This window comes from Nyctereutes procyonoides, unplaced genomic scaffold (genome assembly GCF_905146905.1).
Source record: "Nyctereutes procyonoides isolate TBG_1078 unplaced genomic scaffold, NYPRO_anot_genome, whole genome shotgun sequence".
Taxonomy (NCBI): domain Eukaryota; kingdom Metazoa; phylum Chordata; class Mammalia; order Carnivora; family Canidae; genus Nyctereutes; species Nyctereutes procyonoides.
In genome coordinates, this window is record NW_026575048.1 from 34765985 (window position 1) to 34783369 (window position 17385).

The 17385-nt window shown below is 41.3% G+C and overlaps 1 protein-coding gene across 1 annotated transcript; it reads right to left on the reverse strand.

Annotated features, from left to right (window-relative positions):
• Positions 1–475: 475 nt before the first annotated feature.
• ZNF2 (zinc finger protein 2) lies at positions 476–17064 on the reverse strand. Its single transcript, XM_055327326.1, has 5 exons — positions 17009–17064; positions 7499–7570; positions 6285–6411; positions 4264–4377; positions 476–3727 (listed from the first exon to the last, which is right to left on the reverse strand). Exons 2-5 carry the CDS (start codon positions 7529–7531, stop codon positions 2721–2723), a joined length of 1281 nt encoding a protein of 426 aa, XP_055183301.1. The 5' UTR covers positions 7532–7570; positions 17009–17064; the 3' UTR covers positions 476–2720.
• Positions 17065–17385: the final 321 nt, after the last annotated feature.

The window sequence follows — 17385 nt, forward strand, 5'->3', positions numbered from 1 at the left end:
ATTAAAAAGGATGTTTCAATAATTTAAATATTGATTACATGTAGAAATAACATGGAGTGAAAATTTTAAATATTTGAATTAAATTCAAATATTTATTGAATGAAATATTAAAACTAATTCCACCAGTTTCATTTTCAATTTTAAAAATATGGCATACTTTACTTCCAGTTTGACCAATTCCTGATTCCAAGATTTGATACTACTAATGATCATTTGGTGAAGCTAAAATCTCAAAATTCAAGTTCTCTGTTACTGCTAAAATCTCAAAATTCAAGTTCTCTGGTACTGTATGCCCTATTGAAAGATATCAGTTAAAATGTAAAATGGCCCTTCCCTTAGAATTTTTAGTAAGAGGTGGAACAGTACTTCACATTTTAAAAAAGTGCTTTGTAGATCACCAAATTTAAAAAGGGAACAAAGGGAAACTACAGAATTTATGTCCCCATTCTGTTTCATTTATCACCATGCTCCAAAGTCCATCAGTATTCTGAATTTGTTCTAGTCTCCTGGTGCTGACAATGGCAAAATAGCTTAGGGCAATACTTGATCCTCAATTTACCTTTAAAAAGGGAATAAATTAAAGATTCAGAACTCTCAGAATCACCAGTCAAAAGTTTGTCATAGTCCCTTTTATTTCCTACTTAACTTATTAAATAAGACCAGATATTATCCACTCAGATAGATTCTGCACTTTCTGAAGTGTTTTTCCTCAAGTTGCTTCAAGAGTCCACATGTGAAAAGTCTTCCCTGCCACTCATCTGCTTTAAGAAAAGTCGTTAGTAGGCTGGAGAGAGGTCTGTTTGGCAATCCAGCTCCTTGAATCTGACTCTTAACTCCCAGGAGAAATGCATCTTGGTCCACTGGGATTCATGCAGGGTGAGCTAAGTTCCAGACAGTCTTTCAGAATCAAGTCCTCTTCCAGGCTTCACCTCAAGCAACTAGGTAGGGAATGCAGATGCCTAGAGTCAAAGCTGCCTAGTGCCTGACCTTTAATAAAATAAAAACATAGGGCTGGGCCCAGGGTATAGAAGAGGTTTGAAGGTCAGAACTTAAAAGTTCAATGAGGTGGAATCACATCAAGGCAGACCTGAAATATTCAAAGAAGCTTTCATTAAATAGGGAGCTATTTTAGGTCTTGGGTAAGGCAATGATGAGCAGGAAGGGATTATTTAGAAAGACTGGTCTAACAGTAATGTGCAAAATGTTAGTAATGTGCAAAATGTAATTTGTGACAGTTGTTGATGTTAACCAAATATTGCTTGTTTGCTTTCCTAGCCTCTGGTGCTGGGTTCTGGTTTGTGAGATGTGGACAGACATGATGGCCCTTAAAAATATCCTAAAATATCTTATAGCTTTCTCTTTCATGATAACCTTAGAGGCAACATGTTCTAAATAAGGATGGAGTGCGATAGATTGACTCACATCAGATTTTATGAGAGACATGAATCTTCAGTTGGGGGGTTACTTATTATGGCACCGTAGCTTAGCATACCCCTGTTCAATAATGAAGAGGGAAGAATTCCAATTAGGAAATGACTATCACCAGCAGCCCGGTGGCTCAGTGGTTTAGCACCGCCTTCAGCCCAGGGCCTGATCCTGGAGACCTGGGATCGAGTCCCACATCTGGCTCCCTGCATGGAGCCTGCTCCTCCCTCTGCCTGTGTCTCTGACTCTCTCTCTCTGTGTCTCTCATGAATAAATAAAATCTTAAAAAAAAAAAAAAAGGAAATGACTGTCACAGTAATGGGAGCCTGAGAGGATAAAGGTGTAGGCTAGACTGCAAATTCAGAGAAAGGATATACATCTAAGAGGTGTTTTATTTAAAGAGAGCTTGTTAAGTAGAAAAGTCATGAATGCAGATAAATATTTATTGAGCACCTATTATGTGCAAGGCACTGTGTGAGCTACAAAGACACATAAGTCATGCCTCCGAGTTCTTACAATCTAGTTGAGGAGATCATACATGTACATAAATTATTAAACAAATCATACAGCATAAAGGTTAAGAGAAAAGACTTTGAAGGTAGACTTGTATTCAAGGATTGGCTTCACCTTTTACTAGCTGTGTCACTTTGGGCAAATTATTTAACACATCTAAACTTCAGTTTGCTCGTCTGTAAAACAAGGATGATAACAGTACATACTTCTACTTCATAGGGTTGGTGAGAGAACCAAACAGTCTATTCTTTGCCAAACTCTCTGCTGAGTGCTTACCCCATAATAAGCGCTCAATAAGTGCCAGTTATCTAGTAGTAGTAGTAGTAGTAGGGACCTAAAAGATGGGACACAAAGAACAAGGTTGGTGCCCAAAAAAGCCCCTGGAAAAAGGGATGCAGCTATAAAAAGAACTTTTCTGGAAACAATAGTGCTGCTCTAATTTTGCCTTCCCTCCTCTTCGAGCCTCCAGTTATTAAAGTGCAATGGTACCTTGGGCCTCAGACAAGAGGCATGTCTGAGGATCACCTCCTAATGTTTATCTTGTTGTCTGACAAACTTCTGCAAAGTGTCGACCCCTCAGAGTCACATTCTAATTTCTGGCATCCCACATCAGTTCTATAACATGGTAGGTGGAGAACGTTTATTGACATTGTGGTAGCAGAGATGCAAAAGGAGAGTAGAAGCCAGAATAGGAAGAATGCTCACATGATGGATTTACTTATGATGGGGAAGACCTATCTTGAGTTTCTATGGAGGTCCTTTGACTAAAGGTTTCGCCCCACTCAGTCTATTCCTTGTTTGGCATAACGCCGTTGATGTTGAATAACGGATGATTTAGAACTGAACACTTTCCCACACACGCTGCATTCAAAGGGTTTCTCTCCCGTATGCACTCTCTGATGTCGTGTAAGCCGGCATCTCTGGCTAAAGGCTTTTCCACATTCGGTGCACTCATATGGCTTGTCTCCAGTGTGAATCTTCTGATGCTGTGTAAGGGATGAGCGGTCAAAGAAAGCTTTCCCACACTCACTGCACTGATAGCGAGGCTCTCCAGTGTGAGCTTTCTGATGCCTATTCAGTGATGAGACACCATAGAAGGCTTTCCCACACTCATTACATTCATAAGGCTTCCTGCCAGTGTGGATGAGCTGATGGCGAGTAAGAATACTTTTCTGGCTAAAGGCTTTCCCACACTGATTACATTCGTAAGGGCTTTCCCCAGTGTGGATTCTCTGGTGTCGAGTAAGGGACGAACGGTCAAAGAAGGCTTTTCCACATTCACTGCATTTAAAGGGCTTCTCTCCGGTATGAATTCGCTGATGGACAGTTAGGGACGACCGGTCGAAAAAAGCCTTCCCACATGCGTTGCATTCATAGGGGCTCTCCCCAGTGTGTGACATCAGATGTCTACTGAGACTGCTCCTGTGACTGAAGGCTTTCCCACACTCATGACAGTCATAGGGCTTCTCACCTGTGTGAGTCCTCTGGTGGCGGATAAGGGATGAGTGGTCAAAAAAGGTCTTCCCACAGTTGCTGCATTCCTGGTCTCTCCCTTTAGTAAGACTTTTCTTGAGAGGGGTGGACTCTTGTTGCAAGTTTTCCTTCTGGGAAAGGGACTTCTTGCAAGTCGGCACTGCAGAGCTCTCCTTCCTTGCTTCCGACTCACTCTCTAGTGCATGAACTTCAAATTTAGGGCACACAGGAACTTCTACTTCAAGCTTCCCCCTCACTGTGCCTTCTGATTTTTCTTTATCTGAACTACCGTGAATCTCAGGCTTAGTCTCCCAGTCTGGAACGGACAGAAAATATAGATGTAGTTTCTCTCCTGGGCTAGAAAATACTACAGCAGAAAGAAGACATGTTACAATAAATCTGAAAAGTAGTGCATGGTGACTGCCCCGCTTGCTCCCACAGGTGGTTATACATGCTGGGAACAGTCTAGAATAGAGCTGATAGTGGACAGCTCAGAAGAGAGAAGACTTTCCATTGAAAGTATGGCCAGGATAATTAGAAGCATATGCTAAGTGTTGGGGGTGATAGTGGGGAAGAGGAATATCAAAGTGTGAATGGGCAACATGAGAGATCTTTTTTTTTCTTTTTTTGCAACATGACATATCAGAGAGAATAATAAACATTTGGTGGATAAAGATGAGTAACACTTTCAGGTATGGAGAAAAAAAAAGGAAAGCTGGTGGGTGACAGAGAATAAACTCTAGAGCAGAAGATGTGAGTGTGAAAAAAAAATAGTACCCAATCCTTCCTCCCACACACCCAAATGACAACCACAAAACAAAACTCTGCCCTGCCTTGTTCACACAAAATTACCTGGAGAGATATTCTCTGGACATTCTCTCTCCTCGGATCCATGAAGATCAACTATCTGAGGCTCATACCCTCTCTTCAACTGAAAAATGACTTCAGGATGAGGAACTGGAAGTCCTGCTCAGGGAGAAAGAAACAAGCCAGGTATGGGATGAAAATACTCAACTATCCCAAAGTTTAAACCCAGCCTCTACATTTTTCTGAGAGAAAATGGAAAGGTAGAGGGCGCACACCAGGAGCGCAGAGTACAAAGTAATGCAAAAGAATGCAGGGAGCTCAGAATGGAGATGAAGACTGAGGCTCTAAAAAGGAACAAGTAGCACTTGGTCAGAACATTGATAAAATCATATGAATTAATGTGTTTATCCTCCCCACTGAAGAGAATGGGATGTCCTGGCTTTAGCACTGGTGGAATAGGGGGAAAGAATCCTTGGCTCAGGGAAGTAAGAGTGAAAACAGATCATCTTGAGTAAAAATGTATAATTTTATTTGTTGGTTTACCCTTCAATATTAAGCTTTTATTTAAACAAGTAGGTCATGTTCATTGTAGGAAAATTAAAGGTAAGTAGAAATAAAAAGAAAAATCACCTTTTGTACTTTGTATGCATTTTTTCTATTAATTTTGAAACTGAAAAATATCTATACATACATTCTGTTAAAATCTGGGCTATAAAATAATGCTGATGTGTAAACTTGATTTTTTTCACATAATAATAAACAGAAAATATTTTTTATTTCAATTAGTACAGATCTACCTCACCACTTTAATGGCTACATGATGTTAATTGTATGGAATAATCTTAATTTAATCTCCTGCTGACAGACATTCAGACTGTTTTTACTTGTTTTTGCTATTAACAAACAATCATGTGATGAACACTTTTGTATATCAGGGGTTGCTAATCCTATGATTTCCTTGAGACAAATTTCTACAGTGAATCTATCCATATTTGATTGTTTAAAGAAATAGAACCCATCCTAGAAGTAGTGTAAAAGAAGCAGCAGGTTACAGTCAAAGGAATCACACTATAGATTTTATACCAAGCAGGTCAAGAATTTAAATAGGCCAAATTGGAAAAACAGTATAGAATGTTCAGGGAGCATTAAGGGAGATTGCTGAGCCTTTGTCACAGGCTTTGGTGGGATGAAATATTGGGGAAAATAGAATTCCTAGAATCAGAAACAAGAAGCCACAGGGAGGCAATGCATGTGGCTGATTTGTCAGCAGATAATCAGCATACAACCAGACAGGTGATCCTTGGGCCCAATTAGAAAATATTTCTCTTTCCCAAATATTCAAAATCAAACACATTTCTAGTGACCAACTCTCAGTTATAGCCCTGTATTTCTATACCCATACAGCCCTCTTTTTAAAGGGAAGTATTTCTCCCTCCCTGCTTCTCTGAGGAGAAATTTTCTCTAACAAGATGGTACCCTTAGTCCTCTGGCTGCTGCTGAGTAAGTTACCTGACTGATGAGCTAGGGGAGGAACTGGGCATATGTAACTCAGTTTCTAATGTCTGCCCTCCCCCCTCTCACTCTGGAGGAAGGACAAACTATATTGTAGGGACAGGCTGCTGAGCAAGAAAGGCCACGGTTGTACAATCTGCCTATGGCTCAGGAAGCAAGTCTGTCCAATGCTGGGGTTCAGGATTGAGAAGCCCACAGTTGTTGTACACCTAAGCCATATCCTTCTACTCTTCCTTTTTTAAAAAAAAAAAATATTTATTCATGAGAGACACAGAGAGAGAGTCAGAGACATAGGCAGAGGGAGAAGCAGGTTCCCTGTGTATCAAGGTCCTGGGATCAAGTCCTGATGTAGGACCAGGACCCTGGGATCATGCCCTGACCCAAAGGCAGATGCTCAATCACTGAGCCACCCAGGCGTCCCTCCTTCTACTCTTCTATCTTGTCTTCCAGTGCTTCAGAACTCAGGTGGGAAAAGAGGTATCCTTTATTGGCCCCTCAACCTCCCCCCCGCAACACAATACAGAGTCTAACTTCTTATGGAAAACTCTCCTTACCCAATGAGACAATGCTCTTATAGTTTTCCAGCATCACCTCCTTGTAGAGGTCCCTCTGAATAGGGACCAGATGCCTCCACTCTTCATCTGTAAAAATCACGGCCACATCCTCGAATGTCACTGATTCCTGGAAACACAATCACATTGCCCCTTGCTCATACCCCTTCTCTTTACATGGACCAGATAAAACAGTCCTAAAGATGACAGCCCTGAGGTTGTGGAGAGAGGGTTTTGAAATAGAGCTTTGAAGCACTGGGGGAAAGTGGCATAATTCTCTGAGGCATGAAGTTCTTGGCATTAACTCTTCTAGTCACAGCTGAGCCTGTGAGTTTCAGGGGCTCTTCTTCATACTTACAGAAAATTTGCAAGAATGGAACAAAGAATGCCTATGTACCCTTCATTCAGCTTCCCCAAATGTTAACATTTTCCACATTTGCTTCTATCTGAACAAGGATATTCTCTTGTATAATCACAGTATAATTATAAAAGTCAAGAAACTAGCACTGATATTATACTGTAATCTATAACCTTATTCAAATTCCACCAATTATCTGGGTTTGTTTTTTTTTTTTTTTTTACAAATCCTTAAAATGATGGTATTGATGAGATTGTTATGATCCCCTCATTTCATGCTAATGCTTTGTGACTGTATAAGATTGCATCTTTTCCCAATCCTAAAACTCCAGATGAATCTCCAGTGTGCTTGTTGAAGTTCTAAGCCAGAGCATAGAATTCAAGACTCTGTGTCCCTGGGCAAGAATGAGGCAAGCCACATGTCTCCACCCACATTCATTTCTCTTCAGGACTCTACTATTTCACTGAGGTGCTCTATAGCAAGTGTCCTATTCTCCAGCCTAACCCAACAGTTCCTGGAATACTTGGGGTCTGCTCTCAGATGGATGCACTGAAGGGAAGTCAGGACTAGAACTGTTCCCTAAGCCATCCGAGCCCACCTGTACCACCATTTTTTAGGCAAAATCTCTCAGAGCAAAGGCCACAGTAGCTGTGTGCCTGGTGACAAGGTGATGGGCACACATTCAAGGCAAGAAAAGGTCACTGAAGGATTCCACAAATCAAATGGGAAAGACACATTCTCTATGGAGTCCTTCATTCACCTGGTTAGGTTTGATTGAAGAAACTCCAGCATAAAGAGAGAAAAGTGGTTATATTCTGGAGACTAACAGAGTATTTCAGAAACACAAAGTCTACCTCACCTGGCATCTGGCAGTTGGAGACACAGCAGCCATTCCCTCCTATGTGCTCTCCTTGTAGAAAAGGGCAGAGTCCTAATGAGGAAGAGGTGTGGGATGAGAATGACGGTATGAGAAAGACCAGTCTTGGTTTGTAGTTTTCTGAACCATAAAACAAGAAATCTCCAAATATGTGAGTTATATACTCATTCTTTCTTAATACCCTACAAAAAGGGAAGGCAAAGCAAAGCAAGCGCGGGAGCAACCCCAACCCAACCCACAACTGGAGTGAAAGGCCACAGATACTGCTATTCAGGACACAGTAGGGTCCTGAATAGCATGTTTTACCATGATCCCAGAGGAAAAGTTCTGTTCCTGGGAATCAAGAACATATTAAGCTTATTCTGATTTATGAACTCACATTCAATATTGCCCTGATGGTTACCAGATGAAAAACCTAAGAAATTTTACAAATGACTAAATGGATAAGACATGTCAAGTAAATACCCATAGCCTCTTTAAAGAAAAAATACCCCATTTGCAATCCTGTACTAACAGAGAAGCTACGTTTTTTTCCACATGATGCTGTGTCTCCTCCCGGAGCCACACTAACTTAGGCCACAGGAAGGCAATGCACAGGCTGGCCAGTAGACTGAAATGTGATCTAGCTTGAGAAGGTGAATGTGAACTAAGAAATGTCGGTACAACAGGTGGGTGATGAGTGGAAAAGATATTATGATGGAGGATCCTCTATGAGGATCAGGGGAGCCAAAGGAAACAAAACCTATGAACATGTGGGAGGCATGACACAGACTAGTCACAGGCAGGGGGAAGAAGAGCCTGGTCACATTAGTAGTGAAGCACTAGAGCAAAGCCCTAAGAGTTTTTAGTGGCATTGAGTCCTTTAATTCATGCAGTACCACCCTGAGCTCCAATCTGCATTTAGACTAGCCTTATTTATTCTTTGATTTCCATTAACACTCTAACGCTCTTAGGCTTTGTGTGAATCCTATCATTAAACCTCCTTTACTCAACTGAGTTAGCTGAGTAGGTCTCAGTTTCCCACAGTCAAGAGTCTATTTAAACACAGTTAAATCAAGCATTTCTGGGATTCATGAATGGGAAGGGAAATGTGGTTCCAGGAAGAATAAGGAAAAGAGGTGGCTCACTGATTACTCTCCTGCAGTCAAGGGGGATATATTTATTCAACTATCCAACTAACATTTTTTTAGCACCAATGATTTATAACAAACACAAAAACCATAGGACACTGTCCTTGCCCTCCAAAAGCTTATAGCTTAGAACACAGGAAAAACAGGTAACCCAAATAACATGTCACGTGATACGTACCATAAAGAGATACCCGCAACAGACTATGAGAGCCCATCAGAGGCTTGCTCACCCAGATAGGAGGTTGTAAGTTTCTTGGAGGAAGTGGGATGTAAGGTAAGTTTTTAATTTTTTTAAAGATTTTATTTATTTATTTATGAGAGACACACAGAGAGACGCAGAGACATAGGCAGAGGGAGAAGCAGGCTCCCTGCAGAGTGGGACTCAATCCCAGGACCCCGGGGTCATGACCCGAGCCAAAGGCAGATGCTCAACTGCTGAGCTACCTAGTTGTCCCTGTAAGGTAAGTTTTGATTTGGGGGAGGAGGTGGAACATTCTAGGCAGGAAAAATGCACCAAGTTTTTCAAAAACGAGGAGGCAGGTCGTTACATGGAAAAGATTAACAACTGTAACTAGTTTAGAATGGCAGAGGTCTAGACTGTGAGCAGTGCTGTGGGGAAGTAGACAGAGACCAGCTAGATCAAAGACAGCTTTGTATGGTCCCATACACGGAAGAGGGACCACAGGCATGGAAATCACTGAGGGATTTAAATATGGAAGTGTTATCATCAGATTTGTGTTTTAGAAAGATCACTGCAATCTGTATAAAGGGGCTTGGAACACACATATTCTTTGGCTCAGTAAATTTCTACTAGGAATTTGTCCTAAGGAAATAAGTGAGGATATATATATATCCATCCTTAGTCATCATTAACACTAACCTTTATTGAGTGCTACATTTACATTTATTATCTTACTAATTATTACAGTACAGGAAAAATGTGAAATATCCTAAGTTTCTAGAACAGGAGATATGAGTAAATAATTTGTGGCCTAGCCCATACATGCACTGTAATACCATTTAACATCATGTTAATGATAACTAGCATTTATTGAGCATTTGCTATTTACCAGGCACTGCGCTAAGCACTTTTTAAAAAAAAAAAATTATTTATTTAAGAAAGAGAGCACACAAGCAGGCAGAGGAAGAGGGACAAGCAGACTCCCCGCTGAGCAGGGAGCCCTACTTGGGGCTCGATCCCACGACTCAGATCATGACCTGAGCCAAAATCAAGAGTGAAATGCTTAATCAACTAAGCTACCCAGACACACGAACTAAGCACTCTTTTAAAGGATAATTTAATTCCACCTTCATAAATCAATAAGGTAGGTAGGTACTATCTTACAGATTAGGAAAATTAAGGCTTTTTAAGAAGTTGAGGTAGAATTTGAACCCAGGTCTGTCAATCAGTTTTTAACCTCTATGCTATAATGCGATTTTTATTTTCATAAGAAAATAGCCACACAGATAACAGACCAATAGACTAGACTAAAAAAATCCCCAAACAGGGATCCCTGGGTGGCGCAGCGGTTTGGCGCCTGCCTTTGGCCCAGGGCACGATCCTGGAGACCCAGGATCGAATCCCACATCGGGCTCCCAGTGCATGGAGCCTGCTTCTCCCTCTGCCTATGTCTCTGCGCCTCTCTCTCTCTCTCTCTCTCTGTGACTATCATAAATAAATAAAAATTAAAAAAAAAATCCCCAAACATATCCAAGCATGTAGAGAAACCTGATATACAACTGAGCTGGCATTACGAATCACTGAGTAAACAATCACTAGTGATAAACTGCAAATGACTTAAATGTTCATCAGAAGGATAAATTTTTATTCCATGTGTGTGAATATGTGTATTGGAATATTATACATTAAGATGAATGAAGTAGAGCCTTATGTTAATAATAAATCACAAAAATATAATTACTGAGCAAAAATAAGAAAGTTTTAGAATTACTGTGTAATATCTATATAAAACTTAGAAACAGATCAGGGTACCTGTATGGCTCAACTGATTAAGCCCCTGACTCTTGAATTCAGCTCAGGTCATGATCTCAGGGTTGTGAGATCCAGCCCCAAGTCAGGCTCTGTGCTCAGTGGGGAGTCTCCTTGAGATTCTTTCTCTTCCTCTGCCCCTCCCAACCAAGCTCACACCCCTCTCTTTCAAATAAATAAATCTTTAATTTAAAAAACACACACACACACACACACACACAACAACAACAACCTGGGATGCCTGGGTGGCTCAGCAGTTGAGTGTTTGCCTTCAGCTCAGGGCGTGATCCGGGAGTCCCAGGATCAAGTCCCACCACATTGGGCTTCCTGCATGGAGCCTGCTTCTCACTCTATGTCTCTGCCTCTCTCTCTCTCTCTCTCTCTCCCTCTCTCTGTCTCTTATGAATAAATAAATAAAATCTTTTTTAAAAAACCTTAAAAATAGGTAAATAGTATCTGCAAAAATCTGTATGGGACAATAAGCACTAAATTGTGAGTTATCCCAATACGGGATTGGGACAGATAACCAGGAGAGTTCAACTTTGTCTGTGATGTTTTGTTTGCTAAAAATTTTTTTTCTAGGGCAGCCTGGGTGGCTCAGTGGTTTAGCGCTGTCTTCAGCTAAGGGTGTGATCCTGGAGGCCCGGGATGGAGTCCCATGTCGGGCTCCCTGCATGGAGCCTGTTTCTTCCTCTGCCTGTGTCTCTGCCTCTCTCTCTCTGTGTGTCTCTCATGAATAAATAAATAAAATCTTAAAAAAATTTTTTTCTAAACAAATTCACAAATATTAAGTGAAGAATGGACACTTAAAATCACTTATTTATGTATACACATATATATAGAAAAGAGACTGAAAGAATATATACTAAAATATAAGTGGAATTTGAGTGGTGGCATTATAAGTGGTTTTATTTTATTTCTTACAATTCTTTATATCCTGATTTTTGTTTCTATAAGTATGTATTTACTTTACAGGAAAAATAACAGGAAGGAAAGGGGATATAGAAAAATTATAGCAGACTCAAGACTGGTATTCTTAGAAGGGTCAACTTGTGAGATTGACCCTTGGCTAGGGTCTGGGAACTTCAGTTTTGGGAGGGTTATCTAAGAGAGAGGGATGGTCTACTATGCCTGAACTATTTGAGCAAACAATGTGCTTTATGCTGAACACTTGCTTTCCTGCTAGAGGATCTGGAATTTTGGTATTGTTATGCAGAGGCTGCCTACCTGACCAGCCCTCAATTAAAAAAAAAAAATTGGTCTCTGAGTCTCTAATGAGCTTTTGTGAGCTGGAATATCACATGCATGTTGTTGCACTGCTGGAGAAGATGGTTCAGTATGACCCCTCATGGCTGGAAGAGAGAACAAGAAAGCCTCCATAAGGATTCCTCTAGACTCTACCTGTCTCTTCCCCTTATGACCTAGCTGTGCATCCTTGCAAGATCATGGGCATAATCTCAGCCATGAGTGCAACTATAGGCTGAGCTCCATGTCCTTCCCTTAACATGGGGTGATCTTGGGGCCCTCCAACACAGGCAGCCATGCCACTCTGGGTAGCTGTAGCAGAATGGGACTAGAGGAGGGCAAGAATGGAAGTGGGGCAGACCAATGAGAAATCTCATAATTAAAAAAAGAAAAATGATGCAAAACTGAACAGAAGTAGTGCCAGCAGAAATGGACACAAGGGAAACTAGAGTCAAGACAGAAGAAGAGACAACAGACTGGCTGCAAGTGGAGGATGAAGGTAATGAGAAAGGCAAGGAAGACTTCCAGGTCACTCAACTGAACAACAGTGTGCACAATGGTACCATTCTTGGAGATGAGAAAGATAGAAGAAGAAGGTTTGGAAGGAAAGCTAATGAGTACAGTTTGGAATATTTAGAATTTGAGCTCTTCCCTCATCTTTGGATAGGAGAAAATCAAATGACTGTGGTTTCCACTGGCCAAGTTGTAAAAAGTATTACTGCTAAATGAAATAGTTTGAATTCTGAAAGACCATGAGTTCCATACTCAAACTAGAAAAATTAATATATTTAAAAGTGGTAGTACAAAGAGAGCAAGGTTTACTGCCTTTAGTAATATAAATAAGTACTTTGGTTTTTTTCCTCTTAATTGTATGACTATTCACAAAGTATCCTTAGGATATGTACTTGTATAAATTCACCTAAACATGAAAAAAGAAACCTAGAGAATGGGGATAAACCATGTAATCCTAGAATCAGGAACTACAAACCCCAAACAGACACATCAGTACTGGGGTGAGGAAGAAAAAAGAGCATGTGCCCCAATACCGAATCAACCTCAGATTCTAAAGAGGCAAAGTAACCATGCAGACTTAATTCTTCCTCCCTTAGGAGATAGATCCCACTATCTCATCTTATTAGTTATAAGATACTAATAAGGTGCAGTTAAGTTTTCAAAAACACCAAAAGATCAGATCAATACATATTTATGGGACAATGGGTTATTGAACACTGGCCAAGCAGAACTTTAAAAGAATACTACCTTGAGGGTGAATATCAGGTTGCAAAAATGTTTAAAACCTATGCAAAAGGTAAAAGCCTTAAAAAAAAACTTACTGGAAAAAACATGTTTAGTATAACTATAAAATAAAAATTTTGACCTGAGGAGAAATTGAAATTTTAATCCGTTTAGGAAGAGGCAGGGTGATATATACACAAATAGAAACAAATAGATATCATCAGTAGCATGCAAGCTGTGTTAAGACAGTATTCTTTCCTTTGCTTGTCAAGATTCCTCCATTTCCAGGAGGGCCTTAAAACATTACTCTTGGGCCCCAGTTAGATGTCAAAATTAGAATTTAGAGATACAGGAGAGTATAATCATTAGATATACAGACTCTGGCAGACTGCCTGAAATAGAATTCCAGCTCTGCCTCTTACTACCTGCATGATCTTAGGCAAGTTTCTCACCTTTTCTCAGTTTATCTGTAAAATTAGAATAATGAAAGTACCCATCTCATACAGTTACTGTGATTCTTAAATAGAAGACAAATAAAGCATATAAAATAATATGCTACCGGTTAGCATTAGCTTAAAATACTGTTATAATCTTAGGAAGGTAGAAATAATGAAAATATTAATTACAGTGTGTTGTTGCTGTTTTAGAGTAGGTGTAAGTGTAGTAATAACTTTGGAATCAAAGTATTTGAATATGTTGTCTAAAGCATCTGAGCTTTTCAAACAAATCAGTTGAATTACATCTGAAATTGTAGTTGAAACTGCTCAATGTTTAAATCCTTAGACAATTTTCAAAGCTTTATTAGTTTATGACTTCATAAAGTGAGCATTGAACAAATTACAAACAGTGGTGAGCATAAAAGCTCCCCAACCATTAAGTAACCAGTGGATATTCCCAAGGTGCTCATTATCCATGGGCTCCCTGCCAGGCTGACTTCCCTCCCCTGGCAGTCACTTCAGGAGGAGGCTCTGAGTGATACCCAAGGCTCCCCAAATCCACCAAATTCAAATGGAATCACTTATGTTTTATCTTGTCCTAGTCCTAGCTCTCAATAGTATTTCTGGAGGAAAAGTCTTCAAATCTTATTCTAGATCTTCAAATGAGTCCTTGCCTAGAAAGCTTTTACTGTTCCCATCCTTGTTCTGTAGCTGTTCCAAACCTCCATGGCTACCCTCCAATTTGGGCAGAGCACTCACAAGAGTGAGTTCCAAAGGAGACAGGTCTGTGTGGTAAAAAAAAAAAGCATTCCACAGGCATTTAATTATTAACTGTGAAGGCGTGGGCAGATTAGTTAAACTTAAAGTGGACCTCCAGTTGTTTAATACATACTTCACAGAGTAGTTATAAATAGTAAATGAGGCAGTTAATGTAAAGGATTTATCTTATGGTCTGTTTAATAAATGAAAATTGCTTTCCTTTCTACTGCCCAACACCAGCCCACATGCATCCACTCATTCATCGTGTTATTCAACAAATATCTCTAAGTACCCGCTATGTGCAAGGTTAACATGGAGTGTGAGCACAAAGAAACAGAACTGTCTGTCTCCAGGTCTTTCCCTGAGTGTCCTCTGCGTCCTACTTCCTTTTCCACTACTGTTGCCTCTCAGAATCTGCTCCTTGCATAATACAGTCTTTCTTTCTCCACCATCTTCCACCTCACCAGTAGCTTCTTTTCCCACATCTTCCAACATACATGACCCTCATCTATCTGAAACTATCTTCACTGCATCCCACAGCCTGTCTCTAGCAAGTTTTCATTTGAGCTTCTCCTTTTCATGATCAAACTTCTTGGTAACACACACCTATCAATTCCACCTCCTCTTTCTGACTCCATTATTCTGCTTTTGCCACCCCAAAACTGCATCCTCAAAAATTACCAATGCATTTCTATCTCTAATTACAATAGTCCTTTTCTCTTTATTTCTCTGCAGCTTTTGATGGTTCTGACAAGTTCCTGCTTCTCTAAGTGGTTCCTGTAGCTGCTATGATACTGCACCAGCCTGACTTTCTTCCTACCAATAAAACCACATCCCTGTGCCTCTTTTCCCCGGTCTTGTCCTGGAAACTCGGATGCTGTCCAATGCTCAGTCTTTATAACAATGTTCTTCTTGCTTTTCTTCAGACAGTCCATCTACCTGGTGCTCCATTTTCTACCTCTACAGAAATGCTTCCCAGTCTAGTCCCAATACCTGTTCCAAACTCAGCTTGCATTTCCAAGTGACTGCAAATTTTGATTTAGGCATTCTGCTAGCACCTCAAAACATCTTCCCCTATGCAAATCCCCCAATTAACCCCTCTCCCTAGCTGTACATTTCTGTGAGATGTTCTATTATCTTCCCAGATGCCCCAACTCAAACTTTTACCTTACTCTCTTTCCTTCCAAATCTAGTTAGTTACCAGGTCCTTCCGACCTTACTCTGCATTATCATTTTTATCCTTCCCTACCACTGACACCATACTTCAGGTATGAAGGACTAACTTTACATTCCTAGCTGGCTCTCTGCCACTAGTTAGTCCCTTCTTTTCTCTAGTCCTGGATGTGACCTCTAGAATTACTGTCCCCAAATAGTTTTATTCCTGTCAGTCTCCAGATTGGAACTATACAATCCATGCTGCTTATTGTATTTTGTCCTGATCCTCTGTGTCCTCATGCCGGTGTACTTTTCTCCACCCTTGTTGCCCACTACTTTTTGACACTTCAGTTAAAATCAGCTCCCTCTCAAATCTGCCTAATGCTTTGCTACTTATTTCCTGTTTTGTTTTTGTTTTCCTCAAATCCTGCCTCCTCGGGGCACCTGGGTGGCTCAGTGGTTGAGCATCTGCCTTTGGCTCAGGTTGTGATCCCAGGGTCCTAGGACAGAAAATCCCACATCGGCCTCCCCAGAGGGAGCCTGCTTCTCCCTCTCCTTATCTCTGCCTCTGTCTCTCATGAATAAATACATAAAACCTTTTTTAAAAAAATCCTGCCTCCTACATGAAAGGCCCAACCTCATCAAGAGGATGCAACTAAAGAGTGATATTAAAGCATTCGTTTTACCACTTGTTCCTCTGAGCTAAGAAAAGATTGTGCATGATGTTGACAGCTGAAACAGACACATTAGGCATTAAGGTAGCTTTAATTATTGGTTTAATGGATAACCAAATATGTCAAACCAACATCTTAAAAGGACTGCATCTCAGACTCAATTCAGGAATATCCCCCCCCCCTTTTTTTTAAACCACGGATATCTTTAGAGACGTAGTTACTTCTAGAATTAAACTTGTCAATAAGCTAAAACTAAGTAACAACCCTCGGTGTCAACAATGGATTCCAACCAGCTTTAAAGCTGAACTGCCATGGTTAAAATTAAATAAAATGTTCAACGAGGAGGTCTAAAAAATGTTATCTACCCTTAAATGAGGGCCTCGTAAGGACGCCCAAGGGAGGGGCTAAGCGAGACACTCTGAGACGCTTTCTGAGAAAGAGGGAGGGAGACGCAGTGGGCTGTCCCACAGATTTAGTGTCAATTCCACTCATATTTATTAAACACCCATTACGGGGACGAGGACGAGAGGAGCGGAGGAAGAATCTAAACTTCCAATCTGAAAGTTGGGATCTAGCATATAGTGAGTGTATACTGAAAGACCACTCGTAACAGTGCCCACACTCCACGGAACACACGCACACATAGCGGGCGAGCGGCAACTTTCTGTCTGCGCTTCTCGGAGCTGGGACGTGTACACACACACACACACACACACACACACACACACACTCTCACTCTCTCTCCTGCAGGCTGCCTCCGCTCGCGTCCCCCATTCTACAGCACCTCCCCCAAGTTCTCAGTGTCCCCTTCTCTCGGCCGCTGCGCTCACTCCGCCATCTCGAAGACAAACGCCAGCAGCCCTCACCTCCGGCACAGAGTGCTCGGGACCCAGGAAGACGGCGCCTCTTCAGGTCGGGAAACCAATGCGCCTGCGCAAAGGCTCTGACGTCCGCGCTCCCAATGTTTGGCCTTCTCACAGGGACTCCATTCCCCAGAAGTCTAAGCGGTCGGCGCGCTCCAATATGACGTTGAAGTTCTGCGCAAGCGCACGCTCCTGGGAAAGAGTCCGCTTTAGACCTGGTCGGTCGTGGTGTCCCAGTTGCTGTAGCTGGGCGAGGGAACGTTTGATGCCTGGGAGATTTATGGGACCCTGGATGTACCGCCTACGTGTGATGTCACGTCCCCTCCAGGCCTCCGATGGAAGGGCCGTCGGAAGGAAATGTGTCTGACCTATGCGGCCGG

What these genes read in the sequence shown, in the direction of transcription:
- ZNF2 (XM_055327326.1), bottom strand. Translation starts at nt 7,531, where the DNA reads ATGGCTGCTGTGTCTCCAACTGCCAGATGCCAG. An exon ending in CTCCAACTGCCAGATGCCAG is followed by an intron (nt 6,412 to 7,498) that starts GTGAGGTAGACT and finishes TTGTGTTTCCAG; the next exon opens with GAATCAGTGACATTCGAGGA. An exon ending in TAAGAGCATTGTCTCATTGG is followed by an intron (nt 4,378 to 6,284) that starts GTAAGGAGAGTT and finishes CTCCCTGAGCAG; the next exon opens with GACTTCCAGTTCCTCATCCT.